Below are 20,483 nucleotides of genomic sequence, written 5' to 3'. Positions count from 1 at the left end.
CATTTTTGCAATATTCTGTGCTTGTCTGGACTCCAGAAGTTGCAGACAGTTTTAGATGAATAACAATGGCAACCACCTACAATCTCAGTCATTACTGCCACAAAATATATGCCAGTGGTTTCACCATTTCAAACTGGCAACATATCAAATGCATATGTTGCACATTGTAGTACAGTATGCGAGATTAAAGTGTGTGATTATTCGTTGGGTTTCTTAATAAAACTAAGGTTATTTTTCCCTCTTCACAAAAGAATAGGCATTTACAAAAAGCCACAAGGTTTGACAGACACTTCCAATTTATTGTAGATCTAGCCACTGCATTGTGATTTTTAAAACCACAACTCCTGCTTTACCAAATTAATAATGTGAAACATTCTGCAAATTTAGCTGCAGAGATATGCACAAAAGAAGTACAACTCACCAAAATAAACAAGCTACTAACAACATTTGATGCAATTTCAGATTTTCTGAAATGAAAGTGGAACAATACTTAATTCAGTATGTGTTGCACAGTAAACCTAAAAATAAAGATCTTTTCAAATAGGTAAACTATTTTTAATAACAAAAAAGGTGGCAGCAGCCCATCCAAAGCACTTTTCCAAATTTGGCCCATCATGAAGAAACCTTTATCAGCCTTTTATAACTGCAATAGGTCGCAGTTTAATAGCTTTTTTGCTGATCCCAGCGTCATGACATGTATTCACAACATCAGTTACATTCTTGTAGGATTCAGGTGCCTAGAAATTAAAAAAAGTCATTATTTAACAGTTGACTACAAGTTTTACACTCGTGCTGCTTTGTGTAATGTAACTAAAATAGCCATATAAACCTAGATCATAACTGAATTTATGATATTTTGCTAAAGAATTATGAACAGAAGTTTTCAATCTCAAAAACAAGAACAGAAACAACCAAAAAAAAAATACATGCATCGACTACATTATATGCCAATGTGAGGGCTCTTGTTTCACAAACTAATAGTTGAAAAATAAATTTCCAAGTAACATATCAAGCCATTACATAGAAATTAGATGACAATATCAATTTTTGGTATGGCCCTAGCTTGGCAAGGATACACTATCAATTCCAAAGTCATCAATAGGATGGTTACGTTAAAAACTCTTCCATAAAATGCTGGACTTCAAGGAAAGTTTAATAAAGCTTGAATAGTGGTATCAAAGTTACTGAATCCAGATATTAACCATGGTGAGTACCCAAAAAGGAAGGAACCAAGCAGTCAACTCAAAATTTAAGCAGAACAAGAACAAAGAAGAAAATTACAGCACAGGAACAGGCCTGTCGGCCCTCCAAGCCTGTGCCGATCCTCTATTTAAACCTGTTACCTATTTTCCAAGGATCTGTATCCCTATGCTCCCTGCCCATTCATGTATCTGTCCAGACAAATCTTAAAATGACACTATCGTGCCCGCCTCTACCACCTCCGCTGGCAATGTGTTCCAGGCACCCACCACCATCTGCATAAAAGAACTTTCCACGCACATCACCCTTTAAACTTTTCCGCTCTTACCTTGAAATTGTGACCCCCTGGTAATTCAGTCCCCCACTCTGGGAAAAAGCTTCTTGCTATCCACCCTGTCTCTGCCTCTCATGATTTTGTAGACCTCATTCAGGTACCCCTCAAACTCCATCTTTCTAATGTAAATCATCCTAATCTACTCAACCTCTCTTCATAGCTAGCGCCCTCCATACCAGGCAACATCCTGGTGAACCCCCACTGCACCCTTTCCAAAGCATCCACATCCTTTTGGTAATGTGGCAACCAGAACTGTATGCAGTATTCCAAATGTGGTCGAACCAAAATCCTATACAACTGTAACCTGATCTGCCAACTCTTGTATTCAATGTCCCGTCCAACGAATGAAAGAATGCCATATGCCTTCTTGACCACTATCGACCGGTGTTGCCACCTTCAGGGTACAATGGACCTGAACACTGGGATCCCTCTTTGCATCAATTTTCCCCAGGGCTTTTCCATCACCTCGCATTTGCCTGGATTGAAATCCAGCTGCCATCTCTCCAACCTATCTATATTGTGCTGCATTCTCTGACTGTCTCCTTTGCTATCTGCTACTCCAACAATCTTAGTGTCATCTGCAAACTTGCTAAGTACATCATTAGCAAAGGCCACAGAGCAGGTCTCCATCAAACTCCATGCCTTTGGTATTAAAAGGAAGAAGAATATAAAAATGCTTCAGTTTTAGTGAGTTAACTGATCTGAGCTGATTAAAGAATTATGAAAATTACAACTTAGGGTGAGGAATAGGAAATTGTTTGATATGTTTGATACTCCTGTCAATGTTAGGGAATGCCTACCTGAAACTGATTGGGGGGGGTGGGGGGGAGAAGAGGAGATCAACTGATGGGGGCGGGGGGGAAAAGATCAACTGCATTTGTTTCTGGTGAACCTCCTTCAAAAACAGCCCGCTAATACTAAGTGGGCTTAAACACAAAAGAAATGGCATGTGGGGAAGGATTTCCTGTACGAGCGGAGGGTAAGTTATTTCTAGTGAAAACTGCATCTCGTTTTGTTTTGTTACATTTATAAATGTAAGTTTAAGCTTCTTGCATTGTAAACTAATACCTACAATAACAAGACTGTATTCAGAAACTTAATTCAAATACACATAGGGTTGTCATATTTTTCTCACTGATTTCACTTAACATGCATAGAAAAAAATTAAGTAATTTGCTTACACAACATTTAACCAATTTCAAAAGAAATCATGAAAAAAATACAAAAGCAAAATGTCATTCCTACTTCTTCCATCACAAGTTTGGGTGAAGCAACACGAATAGCAATCCCCATGTCTGCGAGTTTATCCAGCACATCCTGGAAATCAAGGTTACGTCGGGATTTTGCACGTGACAAAGCTCTCCCCTGGAAATAAAAAAATACTCATTATATGCAAACTCTATACTTCACATAAAAGTGAAGTCTAATCGTGTCTGAAGGTTGCAAGCAACAGTTCTAAATATTAAACCAATAGTGTTTTCATGTTACATTTTCACACCCATGAGGGGAAAACTTTTAATTATTTGCTAATGACACTGCAACTTCAACAAATTTCTAAAACATGGACTGAATCTGTCCCAAGACTTTGATAACCTAGGAACAAAGTCAAATTTTCTATTGTACTATTCTATTTTCTCTGCACATCCAAAAATCAAAAGACAGAAACTCAAGGTCGTTTCAAAAGCAGACTTGAACAGACCAGTAGATTCACTGAGTTGGGCCTTTTGGGTGGGACTGGGGGCCAGGGAGAGAGAAAATTAAATCTTTCCTGAACAGATCAAAAAAAAAGGTGATGATTACTTTCCAAAGGTCCCAAAATCAGCACTTCTATAAGTCTGTTCACGCCCATTTGAAAAAAACCTTCGCCTTTACAGGCTAAGTGTATCCCAAAACCAAAAAATCCTTATTTGAATAACAGTTTGTCCTGAGGTTTTTGGATAAATGGTTCCAACTTATGTAGGATATCCAAAGCATTAGAATAAAATGCTAAATGAATAATAGCTTATGTCATGTTTAAAAAGCCCTTTTGAGCCAACAAGATCTACTGGCTTAAGTCTGCAGCTTCATTCAAATCAAAGATACAGTGCATCAAGAGAACATAGAGAAGCATATGCTGCAATTGGAGGTCATTTATGCAGCTGGGGACTACGGTCAATCAGTTAACCATTGTTGACGACAGTGTTAGTATACAGCAGTAGCACGAAGAAAATTTGTATTGAACAAGCGAAAACGGTGACTGCCAATTATTTTTAAGATTTGTTAATCCTATCACCAGGAGAACATTGGAAATATGGAGAAGAGAAAAAGACAGGATCAGGACTGTTAAATAGCAGAGGTCAAATAATCTAGATGTATAATGTATTCGATAGGACGGTGTTCTGATATTTATCAGAATCGGAAATCCATTAATACCAGATGATAATCAGGTAATTTACTAAGTTGTGGAGATCCGCAAAAATGTAAGTAATTCTAGGAAGGCAAACCCTTGGAAATTTAACATGCAATTAACATGTGAAGTGGAGCACAGAACATTTCCTTACCGCCCCATGGCAGGTGGTTCCAAAAGTTTCCGTCATGCCTTGTTCGGTGCCAGTAAGGACATAGCTACAGGTTCCCATGGTTCCACCAATCAAAACAGGTTGTCCAGTCAACTAAAGAGGTTATAATCAAAGGTAAATTGGTAAACACATCATTATACTTTCATAACAGTATCAGAATTAGATTATCTTCTGAATGGTAATCCATATAATTCTTTTAAAAAGTTTGTTAATACTTTTCATCGCTGCAGTGATGTTGTTTCAATTCCCATTTTTTCACACACCTTCCATACATGGCAGGTCTTAACATTTACTAAAATGTAGTACTTTAATACTAATAGATCAATACAGCTCCAGCTTTACATACTAAATGTCTCATAAATGTCAAGTAGTTCTTTCCATGTCATGCATCCAAAGTGTCTCAACAATAAGCTACAATGCAAGTAATGTTCACTCAAAACTTTTCCTGCTGCTGTGTGGACCTCCAAGTATGCAGCAACAGCTTCCCAAATGGAAGCAATGCATCAGCACATCAAGCATGTGCATGGAGTTTCCCAGCCGCCATGCAGCTTAGACAGAATGTTGCATGCTAGTTTCTACACATTATAAAAAGCTTAGTTAACTAGGTTTCATCTCTAATTTCCATACCTGATAATCGACTGGTATAAGAGGGTGGTGTGGTGGAAAGGCCCGAGTGGAACCCTTCCTGTGGATTAGCAGTGTTTTCTGTTTCCCATCCACCACATGCTCCTCCACTTTGGCTATGTTGTGAGACACATCATAAATCACATGCATATCCAGATCATCCGGTGTAGTGTTGAAGACTTTGGCAAATGCCTAAAATACAGACAGTGCAAGAGGAAGAAGGAATGAATACCGAATAAAAGTTAGAGCAAGGATGAGGAACTTGAGAAAGCAAGTTTGAAAAAGGATGAGACAAGAAATAAATTAGAGCGAGGCAAGGAATGGAACAAAAACAAATGGAAGAGCGTGAAATATAGACGAAGAAAAGTGCACAATGAGAAGGAATAGAAAGCAGATGAAAACACAAAACATCAGAAGACAAACAGAAGTGAGAAGTGGGAGAAAAGAGAAGAAAATGGAACTGAGATGGGATAGAGAGAGGAACAAAAAAATTCTTCACTACAATGCAGCTATATATTAAATTCTACCACAGAGAAGAAAATTATGCTAAGTTTGTAGAAAACAGTTAACTTGCTAATTTTCCATTCTGTGTTCATCTTGTTTGAATACATGAACAACACAGCAATGAAACCAACTTGTACAGGAGGTGCAGTTTCAGGCAGAAAGCGAGAAGCTATTTTATCCACAGCTGCTTGTAAGAATCAGATGTGATGAGTTGTCTCCATTTTGAACGACCTCAATGGTCTGCAGGAGTTAAGGTACACTGTTGGAAATGACTGAAACAAACCCAAACCTACAAATCAATTATTAGTCTCTAGCAGAAGTCCCTTTTAAAATAAAATAAAAAATTGTTCGAGGTGCGTACTTAAAAATAACTAAAACAAGAACAGAAGCTTGGAGAATAAATAAACTGAGGGGCAGTTGGTATAGAAAGTTTATAACGTCAGCTGAATAATAGTGTAACACAAGCTCTACCTGTCTTGACAGGAAGGTCATAGAGGAACGATTCACCCAGGCATAATTTCCAGCTGCTGCCATGCCTTTGAGATAGTCCTGGCCTTCTTGGGAATCGATCCTGGCACACGCCAGCTGCCTGTCATTGACAATAATATTATCTCTCTTCATGGCTTTCTCCATAGCCACTAAGGCATCTGTAAAACAAAGCAAGGCTCCTCCTCAGCTAGCAAAATGAATGATGAATGGATACTATGTAGATTTTACTTCATTGCAATAGAAATTTAAGTATAGCTAAGGAGAGATAGATTTCTTATAACATTCAAATTGATCATACTTACAAAATTAATTTGCACCTTTTGTACGTCAATGCATGTCAGCAGTATTATAAAGGGACATTAGTAAACTTCATGTGATGAACAAGAGAAATAATGCCTGTTTTGAGGAGTCAACATGGTCATAGAAGTCATGCAGCACAGAAACAGACCCTTCAGTACAAATCATTCATGCCGACCAGGTTTCCCAAACCAAACAAGTCTCATTTGTCTGTGTTTTGCCGATATCCCTCATGTACCTGTCCAAATGTTTTTTAACTAGTGTAACTGTACATGCATCGACTACATCCCCTGGCAGTTCATTCCACATATGAACCACCCTCTGTGAAAACATCACCTCTTGGGGGCCTTATAAATCTTTCACCTCTCAACTTCGAACAATGCCTTCTAGTTTTGAATCTCCCTGCTCTTCACCTTATCAACGCACCTCGTTATTTTATTAACCTCTTTAAGGTCACCCCTCAATTTCCTATGCTCCAGCAAAAAAGGTCCCAGCTATCCTGCCTCTCCTTCTAAATTAAGCCTTCAGTCCTGATAACATCCATGTAACTCTTTTTGCACCCTCTCCACTTTAATAATATCCTTCCTATAGCAGGGTGATAGTGTACATTTTTAGTTCTATTGAAACAGCTTCAAAAGCCACTTCATTCTATGTTGACATAACAGTTCAAACAGGATATGTCACTACTAATTACTGTACTGAGAGAAAACTTAAGCTTGTTTTTTATCCCAGCTTTAGTGAAATGCTCTCTCCCAAAACCAAGCAGTCAGTCATCGCCAGGTAGTAATAGATTAGATTTTGTTTTAAACGGAAAAATTATTTCAAATCTGAAAATATCTTAGATGTTGGACTAGGGTGGATAAAGTCAGAAGTCACACAACACCAGGTTATAGTCCAACAGATTTCTTGCCAGAAGATTGGATGGCAAAGGCGTAGAAGAGTTGCTGTCACAGGGCTGAGCTTTGGCGAGACACACTAGAAGTACAGTAAGCAGTAGATCATTTAGCCACTCATGCCTGCTCACCTCATCCAATTAAGACTACCGTAAGGAGAAATAATAGCATTCAGTAAGATGTTTTCAAGCTGGAATTGATACATAGCTGCACAATAAAAAGGAGAGTAAGGGATATATGGGCCAGGTAAAGTTCAAACATTAGCTATAGTCTCATTGAATGAGAGTGCAGGTTCAAGTGACCGTACTTCAATTCTCAGTTTGTATACTATTAGAATGGAATACTAGCACCAGAAGGAGGCTTTGTACTGAATACAGATAACCTGGTGTAAGTACAGGAAAAAAACATCTCACCTGTTGCAACCTGGTGTCCAAAACCTCTGCTCCCACTGTGAATCATGACACACACTTGGCCTTTGTGGTCAATGCCCATTTTACGAGCTGCATAGTCATTGTAGATTTCATCCACCACCTGAATCTCAGCATAGTGGTTTCCAGCACCCAGAGTGCCCAGCTAAACAAAACGAGAGTGCATCAATTCAGTTCTAGATGCTTCCTAAGAATCACGTTGTAACAATGACAAAGTTTAACTCAAGTATAATTGACTTTGAAGAACTGAAAACTACACCTCACCACACAAAGAAACAAAATCAGGAAATGACTTGGTATGCCATTAGTTGTATACAATGAACTTCGATTATCCAGAAACTTGGGCATTGTTCACAAAGTTACAAGAGATCAAAACGAAAGGATTTGCAGACAGATAGCAACACAACCGTTCAATTTAAAAAACTGCACACAAAGTCAATACCCATGAATTGACATGCAACAAGTGAATCTTGGCGAAATCTTCGTGTAACTAACCAGTTACCACACACTGTATAAAGAAATCATTTTACTATTCTTTACTTGGGATTGTGGACCAAAAATGGAAAAATTCAGTGGGGGGTGGGAAGATGAATGAAACCCAAGGGCATCTGTATTTTTAAAAAGCTTCAGAGGCAGGCTGTTGATTTGGTTCAGTTCAAATCAGGTTCATGGGCCAAGAGTCTTCAGCATGACAAGCGAATCTCCACCTGTCCAGAAGCCAGAGAACGTAAGCAAGAGAGAGGAGGAAATCCATAGACTGCAAAATGCAGTAAAGTAACCAAAACAGTAAGATTCTCTCCCACGATATAGTATAAACTGTAGCCTCCAACCAATGACTGAGAACAATTAATGGGTACCTGCCCCACCCCCATTTGGTCTTCAAAAGAAGAACTTTTCAGATTTGAATACAAAGATCAGAGCACAAAAAGAGAAAGCAGAAGTGACAGAGATAATGGGAACTGCAGATGCTGGAGAATCCGAGCTAAAGTGTGGAGCTAAATGAATGCAGCAGGTCAAATCTGTGGACTGGTGACACTGCACTGTTTCCCCACTATACATTTTCTTCCATCCACATTTGTTTTTGCTTAGAGAGATAGCAAGAACTGTTGACACTGGAGTCAAGAGATAACAGTGAGGAGCTGAAAGAACACAGCAGGCCAGGCAGCAGAAAAGGTGACATTTCAGGTCAAGACACTTCTTCAGAAATGGTGAGGGGGAAGGGAGCTCAGAAGTAAATAGAGGAGGGGAAGGGGTGGGGCTGGGATGGTGATAGGTGAGTGCAGATAGGGAGTCGTGGGTGTTGGTCTACAGTTTGCAGGTGGCGTCATTGTGAACTGGAAGAGCAGCACCTCTTTTTCCACCTCGGGAGCCGACAGCCTAATTCCCACCCCCGGCCACATCCCATGACCAATCCACTCTCTCATCCCGCCTCCTTGACCTGACACAACCTACCCCTCTTCTTTTCCACCTAAGCGCTCTTCCCACCTCACTAACCAATCCCCACCATTGCCTACCTGCAGTCACCTAACACCATCCCACCTACCTTCCCCAGCCCAACCCCTCCTTTCTCTATCTATTTCTGAGCCCCCTTCCCCATTTCTGAAGAAGAGGCCCGATCCAAAACGTCAGCTTTCTTGCTCCTCCGATCCCCTCTCCTGGCCTGCTGTGTTCCTCCAGCTGCACAGTGTTATGCATGTGTTTTTGTTCGTTTGCACGTATGTAGGGGTTTTAGGGAGTCATTTCAGTTGGCAGCATTAAATGTTGAATTTTCATGTTTTTGTTTGCCTATGGCTAGAATTGATTTGTAGTGGTTCCTGTTAAGTAACAAGCTGGTCAGCATTTTCCACGACTTGAGTACCTGAGATAGATAAATTAAGGATTTGTAATGTGATTGAACCTTTAAGCTTGTGACAACATCAGAAGTAACTGGGTTTGGGAATTAGCACAATTTCCAAGGGGGATATAATAACTGCTCTTGGGCAATTCTACAGCATAGGCACAGAAGAGGTCTCATGTTTACTTTCAGTCATGAAAAATGCACATATAAAAAAGTTACCTGAGGCAATCCTCTCTTTTTGGCCTTTGCAGAAACCTTGGATGGATCTGCCTGCAACATTCTACCATATTCTTCACAGTGCTCTTTATCCTCAGCCCAGGCATAGCCTTCTCTCAGTGACCAATCCACTCCCATCTCCAAAGCTTCTTCTAAGTCTCTGCAAATAAATGTCAGCTGTCAGCAAGGTAGCACAAGGGTCTAATTAATGACATATACCAACATTCAATAATTGTATGTTATTTTGGAGATTGGTACAACATAGTAAAGGTTCACTAGACAAACAATATTTAAATCAGGCCTTAAAATTTATCTGAAGTAGAAAATTGAAGAGTACTTTCAACACATATTTGTTAAGAGTGGAGAAATACTGTGAACACAAAGCATTCAAAGCTTTCTGGTCCTTTTAAAGTTCAAGCCCATATTCCAAACAATGTTTCACATAAACAACAGTAACTTTATAAATTAAAATTGATTATTCCTTGAGATATTTCTTTCAAGTGAAAAATAATTTTTACATCACTGCAACAAAAATTAAGCAAATCTATCTTATGATTCAATATTGCTGTCTTTTTAAAAATCATACGCAAGGAAACTAAGAAACAACTGAATCACAGAAAGTAGCCAATGCAGAGTTGGCGGCAACAACGGTCTGTTATCTGACAGTTCATTCAAGAGAACAGCTAAACCACACCATTCAAACATTAACATGCTGTGACATTTGTTCCAATAGCTATGATTAGCAGCTCTCGGAATTCGCCAGTTGGTTACTGATTTTACGCAGCACTAGCTTGTGCTTTTCAAACTCAGTTTTGACTAGGTGTCTATGGCAGGAAAAAAAAATCTGATCTGACAGAAAGCATCAAAAAGAAACTAAACCAAATAACTAACTGTAACTGCAAAAACATTGATAACTACATTAAAATTACAAATTCCCAAATTTGTACTAAAAAATTCCCCATTATAAAATGTGCAGCTTATAAAGTTCAACTATTACACATTCCTTTTCTGTTGCTGCTTGATTCTTTTCTAAAATAAAACTGAATAAATGTTTTGGGAATTTAAAGTCTACGGCAAATGCTGGTTAACCAGTTTTGAAGGAAGAATGTGTTGAAGGGCATGTTAGATCTAATGCCTAAAGTAATTCAAAAAAAGGTATTATTTGGTATGGAAATTTATTTTACTTGCAACAGAAAGAAAAAAAAGCAAAGCAAAGCATTCTCAAGGAGAAAGGAAAAAATCATCTCCATAAGTAGACTAAAATACAGAGACATGTTGCAGTACAGAAGATTTTTAAAAGCCTGTCATTTCTGACTAACAAAATTAATGTCATGACATTGTCGAAGTAAAAATAACTATTCATCTAAATATTCATATACATTTAAACACCATTCAAAAACAAACATGGTAACAACAGCAAAACCTCATTCCTTTAAAAACCTGTACTCAGAAGGTGATAACTGCTAAATACCTAATTCGCAACAAAAGTTCTCATTGTCTCCTAATCTTTCCCCTTCAAAAATAAAAACTTTCCATTCCCTTCTTTCCAGTCCGTGCACAGCATTCTTACTTGGCACCCATTGGGATAACTCCCTTGGATCCGACTCCTACAGGAATGTGGTCAAACATGGCCTGAGCCAGTTGTTCCTTTACTGGCTGCACATCCCCTTCATCAAGGTTGGTACGCAACAAACGCACTCCACAGTTGATGTCAAAACCCACACCACCTACAAAAACAAAACATACTTTCATAAATAATGCTCTTACAACATTACTTCCTCATTTCCACAGCCCACCCTTCCCCAAAAATCAGGTATGTGAACAAACATATGTTTTGCTCAATTCAGAGTTCTTCATAAACAAAAACCTTCAGTACTAACATGGATTTGAAAGAATATGCACATCAAATAGAAAATAGAATTGAAGCTTAGTTTTCTATTGCAGAGATGTCCAAGTATCTGGAAGCAGGAGTGAAACGCATGAAAACAACAACAGTATAGATAGAGACATAGTATCACTACAGTGCAGAAAAAGGCCATTCAGCTCAGAGTCTCCTCCTCAACCATCCAAAGAGCATCCCATCCAGACCTAGAGCCCACAACCCTGCAGTTACCACGGTAAACTGCCCTGCTTGCACAGTCCAAAGCACTGTAGCACAATTCAACATAGCCACTCCACCAAACCTTCACATCTTTTGTCTGTGGGAGGAAATCCACACAGAAACTGGGAAAACATGCAAGTCCACATAGAAAGTCGCCCAAAACCAGAATTAACCCAGAGTCCCCAGTGCTGTGAGGCAGCAGTACTAACCACTGAGCCACTGTTCTTCCTATCAATTCTTTCTCAAACGTTTTGATCACCTTGCTTAGGCCACCCATCAAACTTGACTGAGCATAGGGTACATTTATGTACCCTGTCCTCTTTAAGCAAACCCTTTCAGCACCCAGCATCGTTCTGCTGCATTCAACTCTCCAACGTCAAAACATCTTTCTTGAAGTGCAGTGGCCAGAGCTGAACTGTTACTCCAAATGGGCTCTGACCAGGGTGTGATATAATTGCGGTATACAAAGTAGTGAAGGTAATTCCTGAAGTCCCCAAAAAAACCTCTCCTTTTAATGAAAATATAACAAAGAACTGCAGATGCTGAATATCCAAAACAAAAACAGAAATCGTTGAGCAGTTCAGCAGTTCAGCAGGGCCAGCCACAGCTACAGAGAGAAAGCGGAATCAAAACTTCAAGTCCAGTGACCTTTCTTCAGAACTGGTCTCAAAACACCAACTTCTGCCCTCTCCACAGATGCTGCTAGACGTCCCCAATCTCCGCTTGAGTCACTATGTTCTTGTTGTTCTTTGCAAGTTAGTACTGGCAAGGACTACAGGATCTAGTTAATTTTAGCCAGGGAGATTAGACTAGGGACAGGTAAAATTCAGCTCTTGATTAGTAATGACAACATATACTTCCACAGCACCTTCAACATAGGAAGACACCCTCAAGTGCTTGTCAAAAAAAACATGCAACATCAAACCACACTAGCAGATATTAGGGTAAAAGACTTGGTTGTTTAGTGCAGTTGTATGGAGCATCCTAAACGGAAGGGGAAGAAGAGGAGAGAGCAAGAGCAAGAGATGAAGGCAGGTCACTAATGTTGAAGCAAAGGAAATCGAAGTGGCTAGAGGCCAGAACTGGAGCGGCACCAAGACCTTGGGTGTTATGGGGCTCGACGAGGCTGTGGGAACAGGAAGGGTGTGGAGGTGGTGCAGAGAGAGAGAGAGAGAGAGAGAGAGAGAGAGAGAGAGAGAGAGAGAGAGAGAGAGAGAGAGAGAGAGAGAGAGAGAGAGAGAGAGACTTGCTGCAACTTAAGATACATATTGCAGAATTCTGGATGTGGAAAATTGTGCATATGGAGAGCGGTGGGACAGGATGATAACCAGGATAGAACTGGAACAGTCAGATCTGGAACTAACTAATGTATGGCTTATGACCATGAAATTGTCCCTGTGCTGCAAGGAAACATTGGTTAGGAAAGGCACACAACTGGACTCAAAAAAATCTGCGATAAGAATGCAGTTCATCTGACCTGTCAGAGCTGATTCTATGCTGGAAAAGATTCAACTAGTTTCACTTTCCTGCTTTTCTCAGTACCCTGCAAATCTTCTCGTTATACAATAATCCAACAGCATTTTTATAAATTCTTGATTGCGCTGCCCTCCAATACACTATCAGGCATTGCATTCCAGATGCTAACCTCTCGCTACAAAAAAAAACGATTGCCCCATGTCGCCTCTGCTTCTTTTGGCAATTATTTAAAATGTGTGATGATCAGCAATCTAAGTCACTCACAGAAAGATGTGGTACAACCTCCAAATTCAGAAGTAACAAGACATCTTCAGACTGAAACTTGCAAATTCTCCTTCACCATTTCCTTCCCTTTTCCCAACCTAGAACCTTGGAAAACCAGATTTGGAGGAGCTACTTGACAGGTTACAGCCTGTAAATTGAGCCATACAATTTACATCCTCGGACCTACAAAGAGCTAGAGTGCAAAACTTCTGAAGTTTGCTTTGAGGGCATGTTCAGAGAAGCTCAAGGGCTGCGTTTTGATATTCTTGTCCTCATAATGCTTTGGCACTGTCAGAAAGATTGCCCTAAAAAGGAGGCAATTATATAGGAATCATGAAGATGATTATATTGGTGTATTTTTCTAATTGAATGTACTCCAACCAATCTAATGCAGGTTATTAAGAAAAAGCTCAGACCCTCAACTTATCAAATGTTCTACAGTTGAAAAGGCTGCATCAACTCATCCAGAGAGGTTTGTTTTTAGTTTTACCTGGTGATACCACGGCATCGGGATTATTCATGTCAAAGGCAGCCATGTTTCCAATTGCAAACCCATAACCTGAATGGACATCAGGGAGTCCAATGGATTTCTTTGGAAAGAATTAATAAGATCAATACTTCAACAACTAGAAATGCAGTCTGAAACAAATACATCACAATCCACAAGTGCAAAGAATTCTGCTAGATTCTAGAATAGTTTTAACTGCTGGATTACAAACTCATTACCGGCAAAATTTCGTGAAGTTTTTAAAATGTGCAGTCTTATAGTCACATTTCTAACCATATCATCCTGAAGGCTTTAAGTTTCAGCAAAAGAGTCTACACAAGAAAGGACACAAATTTTGGCCTAACAACCATCGTGGATCAGGAAGCGACAGTGCCTCCAACTATTATTAGGTCAGAACCCTTCATAATGCCAGCTTGCAACCACGATAATCAAATGCAACTTTGTCAGTAATCTTAACTCATGTTTTATGTGAAATTCCCAATATAGCAGACAACTTGTATATTATTTAGACACATTTCATATTTTGATGTAATCAATTTTCAAAAAAATCTGTTCCCAAGAAAACGACAGCATTCACGAGCACAAAATTTAGTCAGATCAGAACAATTTGTTGGTTAATTTGAATTTGAATTTTGAATACCTCCGCAACACATCAACGCAAAAATCTTTTTCAGGTATTTACTCCCCTTTAATTCTACAATACAAAAGTAGAAAGGGTTTATCGTTTTATTTTACCATGTGCAATTCACAGAAATCCAGCATACAAGTGCACCCATTTGCAATTGTAGCAGCCCACAAATTAATATAAATGTTTCACACCAAAAATTTAGAAGTTACATTATTTTGATTGATTTATTCTATTAGTCAAGCTTTTTGACACCCACTTCAGACCTCTATTCTTATGTAACAAGATGCACAGTCAGAATAAATTTTCCTTCGTAATATTACATTCAGTTGATTTTGCAAAAAAGTGTTCCACAGAGGAACAAATCTGAAGTTAAGCGAACACCGACTCACGTGAACAATCCCTGGCAATGCTGCCACATTTCCAATCTGCTTCATGGCTGGCATGAAACCACCCACACCTAGAAGAAAAAAAGGATCAGCCTTTTGAGCTTTCCTGTAGTTATAAGTAATAAGATGTATACTGAAAGACAAAGCAGTTGAAAAGGATAGTTCATCAATTTAAAAAAAAATGCTCTCAGCCATCCATTCTGTGAGGACCCAGATCATACCAAATTTGCAAGTGCAGTCAAAAAAAAAAGATAGGACTACACTGCTTTACATATTGACATTGTGGCTCTAGTAAGCCAATAATGTTAATCTACATATTCAAGCAAACATCCTAGATGAACAAAATCACACAGATATGATGTTGGAATGTGCTACTGTGGCTCTAGTAAGCCAATAATGTTAATCTACATATGCAAGCAAACATCCTAGATGAACAAAATCACACAGATATGATGTTGGAATGTGCTACTGTGGCTCTAGTAAGCCAATAATGTTAATCTACATATGCAAGCAAACATCCTAGATGAACAAAATCACACAGATATGATGTTGGAATGTGCTACTGTCTACATCATTTAAGCTAAACATATATAAACATGATCTAGCAAGCATCAATATTATCTAAAAAGTTAAAATTATGTTCACAAAAATATCAAGGAGCAGACCTGACATTAATAAACAGAAAACAAAAAACTTAGGCCCTTGGACACAGAGTAAATCTCAGGACATGTATTTCCTGGTATTCCTTTCACTTTGTTGCTACATCCACAGGTTCATTGTTCGAACCTTTTGTTTAATTCATTCACTTCGCATACTTAATGCTGGTCAGGCCATCACAAATCACCCTCAAGAAGTTGAGGAATTTAACTTTAGATTCCTGGTTCCTGTTAATTAACAGCTGCTCTGATGGGATTTGAACACAGGCCTACGGATTAGTAGGCCAGACATTTGGACCAATAGTCTAGTCGCTTGTACAATATGTCATTACTAGTATGATAGCAAATTAGTAGAACAATAGTTTTCTTCAATGTACATTCATCATTGACTAATAGTGCTTCATGAGCAAGAGTATAACTCCGCTATCTAATGTCACCCCACTCCCAACACCAAGGCCAAATTATAACACCAAATCAAAATGAGCAAATGCTATTGAGATTCTACATATAATCTTTTTATCACGTGAAATCTAGCTCCTGAATTGATTATTTGTCACTAATACTTTGTAATTTGTTGTTACCTCCTCCACGACATGAATTTCGCAGCTCCTCAAACATCAATTTCTCCAGGGTATCATTGACATAAAATACCCCTTCCACCTGGAACACAGAAAAATCAGTTCCATCTTTAAGAAATTATACCCAAAATGTCACCACAGAATCAATTTTTGCCAAATTTCTATTCGTGATATTGTGTTTAAGATCTCATTAACACACAAAATACAGGAATTCATACCAATGTATAATGGTCAAGCTGGGATTCCTCCTTGCATCCAATTCACTAACTATAGATACTTAGTCTTGTGAACAAGACCAAGCAAAGTTAAACAAATCGGTTACCAGCTATTTCTCAGGGGAAGGGTGTGCACGAGTTTGGTTCATTTAAACTATTCTATCCAAGTTAAGGGACTGAGCGCCCCACTGATGGTATAAACACCTGGAATATTCCATCTGGCATGTTTAGGCAGGATTGAGATGGTCCTATATTTTTAAAAGTGCAGCCACTAAGACTTTAAACCAAAGTGCACAAAATCCCAAATGATTATTCAAAGAGCAGTTCAGAGTTCTTTTGATATCTTGGAAAGCATAAATGCTTCAACCAAAACCACAGCACAACTGCACCCCCATTAACACACGTTTGGTTAAAAAAAGCCTTACATTTACACCATTACCACTGGCTAACTCAAAGTGCTTTACAGCTCATGAAGAACCTTGGGAATCAAAAGTGATTTGCTTCTAGATTAGTTCAATCGGTTCTGAGATGGCAGATATATGCAATGCTTAATCCACAAATTCTCCCATATACAGGACAGGTAATGCTTGAAGGGTTGGGTAAATGGATCAATTGGAATTTTACAAGTTTATCAAATAGCTGAATTTTGCCCTTCAAGTTCCTGACTAAGTTGTAATGGCAGGGGATTTTAACTTCCTAAAACAAAAATACGACTGGGACTGCCATCGTGTTAAGAGTTTGGATAGATGGGAATTTGTCACTTGTCTACAAGAAGATTTTCTTATTTAGTATTTGCATGTACCTAGTAGAGAAAGATCGAAACTTGATCTTCTCTTAAGTAGTAAGGCAGGGCAAGTGACTGAGGTGTCAGTGAGGTACATGAAGAGGGTGGGGTACAGACAGATGAGGGATAGAGACAGGCAGAGGTGGTGTGGGCAAGGTAGAGTCGGGAAGGGTGCGCGAGCGGGGTAGAGACGGGCCGGGGGTGGGGGGTGCGCGAGCGGGGTAGAGACGGGCCGGGGGTTTGGGGGGGGGGGGTGTGAGCGGGGTAGACACGGGCCGGGGGTGGGGAGGGGGGGGGGGGGGTGTGAGCGGGGTAGACACGGGCCGGGGGTGGGGAGGGGTGTGAGCGGGGTAGAGACGGGCCGGGGGTGGGGGGGGGGTGTGAGCGGGGTAGAGACGGGCCGGGGGTGGGGAGTGGGGGGGGGGTGTGAGCGGGGTAGAGACGGGCCGGGGGTGGGGAGTGTGAGCTGGGTAGAGACGGGCCGGGGGTGGGGAGGGGTGTGAGCGGGGTAGAGACGGGCCGGGGGTGGGGGGGGGTGTGAGCGGGGTAGAGACGGGCCGGGGGTGGGGGGGGTGTGAGCGGGGTAGAGACGGGCCGGGGGTGGGGAGTGGGGGGGGGTGTGAGCGGGGTAGAGACGGGCCGGGGGTGGGGAGTGTGAGCTGGGTAGAGACGGGCCGGGGGTGGCAGGGGGGGGGGGGTGTGAGCGGGTTAGAGACGGGCCGGGGGGTGGCGGGGTAGAGACGGGCCGGGGGTGGCGGGGGTTGGGGGGGGGGGGGGTGAGCGGGGTAGAGACGGGCCGGGGGTGGAGGGGGTGTGAGCGGGGTAGAGACGGGCCGGGGGTGGGTGTGAGTGGGGTAGAGAGGGGCCGGGGGTGGGTGTGAGTGGGGTAGAGACGGGCCGGGGGTGGGGGGGGGGGGGTGTGAGCGGGGTAGAGACGGGCCGGGGGTGGGGGGGGGGGGGGTGTGAGCGGGGTAGAGACGGGCCGGGGGTGGGGGGGGGGGGGTGTGAGCGGGGTAGAGACGGGCCGGGGGTGGGGGGGGGGGGGGGGGGTGTGAGCGGGGTAGAGACGGGCCGGGGGTGGGGAGTGGGGGGGGGGGGTGTGAGCGGGGTAGAGACGGGCCGGGGGTGGGGAGTGGGGGGGGGGGTGTGAGCGGGGTAGAGACGGGCCGGGGGGTGGGGAGTGGGGGGGGTGTGAGCGGGGTAGAGACGGGCCGGGGGTGGGGAGTGTGAGCTGGGTAGATGGGCCGGGGGTGGCGGGGGGGGGGGGTGTGAGCGGGTTAGAGACGGTCCGGGGGTGGCGGGGTTTGGGGGAGGGGGGGGGGTGTGAGCGGGGTAGAGACGGGCCGGGGGTGGCGGGGGTTGGGGGGGGGGGGTGTGAGCGGGGTAGAGACGGGCCGGGGGGGCGGGGGTGGAGGGGGTGTGAGTGGGGTAGAGACGGGCCGGGGGTGGGGAGTGTGAGCTGGGTAGATGGGCCGGGGGTGGCGGGGGGGGGTGTGAGCGGGTTAGAGACGGTCCGGGGGTGGCGGGGTTTGGGGGGGGGGGGGGTGTGAGCGGGGTAGAGACGGGCCGGGGGTGGCGGGGGTTGGGGGGGGGGGGGGGGTGTGAGCGGGGTAGAGACGGGCCGGGGGGGCGGGGGTGGAGGGGGTGTGAGTGGGGTAGAGACGGGCCGGGGGTGGGTGTGAGTGGGGTAGAGACGGGCCGGGGGTGGGGGGGGTGTGAGTGGGGTAGAGACGGGCCGGGGGGGCGGGGGTGGAGGGGGTGTGAGTGGGGTAGAGACGGGCCGGGGGTGGGGAGTGTGAGCTGGGTAGATGGGCCGGGGGTGGCGGGGGGGGGTGTGAGCGGGTTAGAGACGGTCCGGGGGTGGCGGGGTTTGGGGGGGGGGGGTGTGAGCGGGGTAGAGATGGGCCGGGGGGTGGCGGGGGTGGAGGGGGTGTGAGTGGGGTAGAGACGGGCCGGGGGTGGGTGTGAGTGGGGTAGAGACGGGCCGGGGGTGGGTGTGAGTGGGGTAGAGACGGGCCGGGGGTGGGTGTGAGTGGGGTAGAGACGGGCCGGGGGTGGGGGGGGTGTGAGTGGGGTAGAGACGGGCCGGGGGTGGGGGGGGTGTGAGTGGGGTAGAGACGGGCCGGGGGTGGGGGGGGTGTGAGTGGGGTAGAGACGGGCCGGGGGTGGGGGGGGTGTGAGTGGGGTAGAGGCGGGCCGGGGGTGGGGGGGGTGTGAGTGGGGTAGAGACGGGCCGGGGGTGGGGGGGGTGTGAGTGGGGTAGAGACGGGCCGGGGGTGGGGGGGGTGTGAGTGGGGTAGAGACGGGCCGGGGGTGGGGGGGGTGTGAGTGGGGTAGAGACGGGCCGGGGGTGGGGGGGGTGTGAGTGGGGTAGAGACGGGCCGGGGGTGGGGGGGGTGTGAGTGGGGTAGAGACGGGCCGGGGGTGGGGGGGGTGTGAGTGGGGTAGAGACGGGCCGGGGGTGGGGGGGGTGTGAGTGGGGTAGAGACGGGCCGGGGGTGGGGGGGGTGTGAGTGGGGTAGAGACGGGCCGGGGGTGGGGGGGGTGTGAGTGGGGTAGAGACGGGCCGGGGGTGGGGTTGTGAGTGGGGTAGAGACGGGCCGGGGGTGGGGGGGGGGGGGGGGGTTGTGAGTGGGGTAGAGACGGGCCGGGGGTGGGGGGGGGGGGGGGGGGTTGTGAGTGGGGTAGAGACGGGCCGGGGGTGGGGGGGGGGGGTTGTGAGTGGGGTAGAGACGGGCCGGGGGTCCGGGGGGGGGGGGGGTGTGTGAGTGGGGTAGAGACGGGCCGGGGGGGGGGGGGGTGTGAGTGGGGTAGAGACGGGCCGGGGGTGGGGGGGGGGGTGTGAGTGGGGTGCGAGTGGGGTAGAGACGGGCCGGGGGTGGGGGGGGAGGTTGTGAGTGGGGTAGAGACGGGCCGGGGGTGGGGGGGGGTTGTGAGTGGGGTAGAGACGGGCCGGGGGTCGGGGGGGGGGGGTGTGAGTGGGGTACAGACGGGCCGGGGGGGGGGGGGGTGTGAGTGGGGTGCGAGTGGGGTATAGACGGGCCGGGGGTGGAGGGGGGTGGTTGTGAGTGGGGTATAGACGGGTCGGGGGTGGAGGGGGGTGGTTGTGAGTGGGGTATAGACGGGTCGGGGGTGGAGGGGGGTGGTTGTGAGTGGGGTAGACACGGGCCGGGGGTGGAGGGGGAGGTTGTGAGTGGGGTATAGACGGGTCGGGGGTGGAGGGTGGGGAGATGAGCGGAGAAACAAGTAGAAACTGCCACGTCATGTGTCCACTTCTGTTTCTCTGTCAGGCCGCTTGAATTACCTGCATGTTTGGCACAAAGCCCTTTTTAATCCTCCAGCAGTTTTTGTGGATTTTGTCCAGATAACCCAGCTCATCATTGTAACTGCGACTCATGGCGATCACCGCAGCTTCACACCAGCCCAGAACCAAACTGAGCGTGCGCACCACACCTACTGCTCCCGCTTCGACTCAAAACAGGCGGCGACTCGATAGTGCGTTTGAGT

At 44.7% G+C, this 20,483-nt stretch overlaps 1 protein-coding gene across 1 annotated transcript; it reads right to left on the bottom strand.

Moving 5' to 3' along the window:
* Positions 1-278: 278 nt before the first annotated feature.
* Positions 279-20,430, bottom strand: rtcb (RNA 2',3'-cyclic phosphate and 5'-OH ligase). The gene is made up of 12 exons (XM_059652413.1): positions 20,281-20,430; positions 15,981-16,059; positions 14,747-14,814; positions 13,712-13,811; positions 10,951-11,107; positions 9,384-9,540; positions 7,313-7,472; positions 5,692-5,867; positions 4,720-4,908; positions 4,075-4,185; positions 2,780-2,899; positions 279-737 (listed from the first exon to the last, which is right to left on the bottom strand). The coding sequence occupies exons 1-12, from the start codon at positions 20,371-20,373 to the stop codon at positions 630-632; spliced, it is 1,518 nt and encodes a 505-aa protein (XP_059508396.1). The 5' UTR covers positions 20,374-20,430; the 3' UTR covers positions 279-629.
* Between the last annotated feature and the right edge of the window lie 53 nt (positions 20,431-20,483).

This window comes from Stegostoma tigrinum, chromosome 18 (assembly GCF_030684315.1).
Source record: "Stegostoma tigrinum isolate sSteTig4 chromosome 18, sSteTig4.hap1, whole genome shotgun sequence".
NCBI lineage: Eukaryota > Metazoa > Chordata > Chondrichthyes > Orectolobiformes > Stegostomatidae > Stegostoma > Stegostoma tigrinum.
The sequence above is the reverse complement of the archived record's forward strand: the minus strand, read 5'-3'. Positions and strand labels throughout refer to the sequence as shown.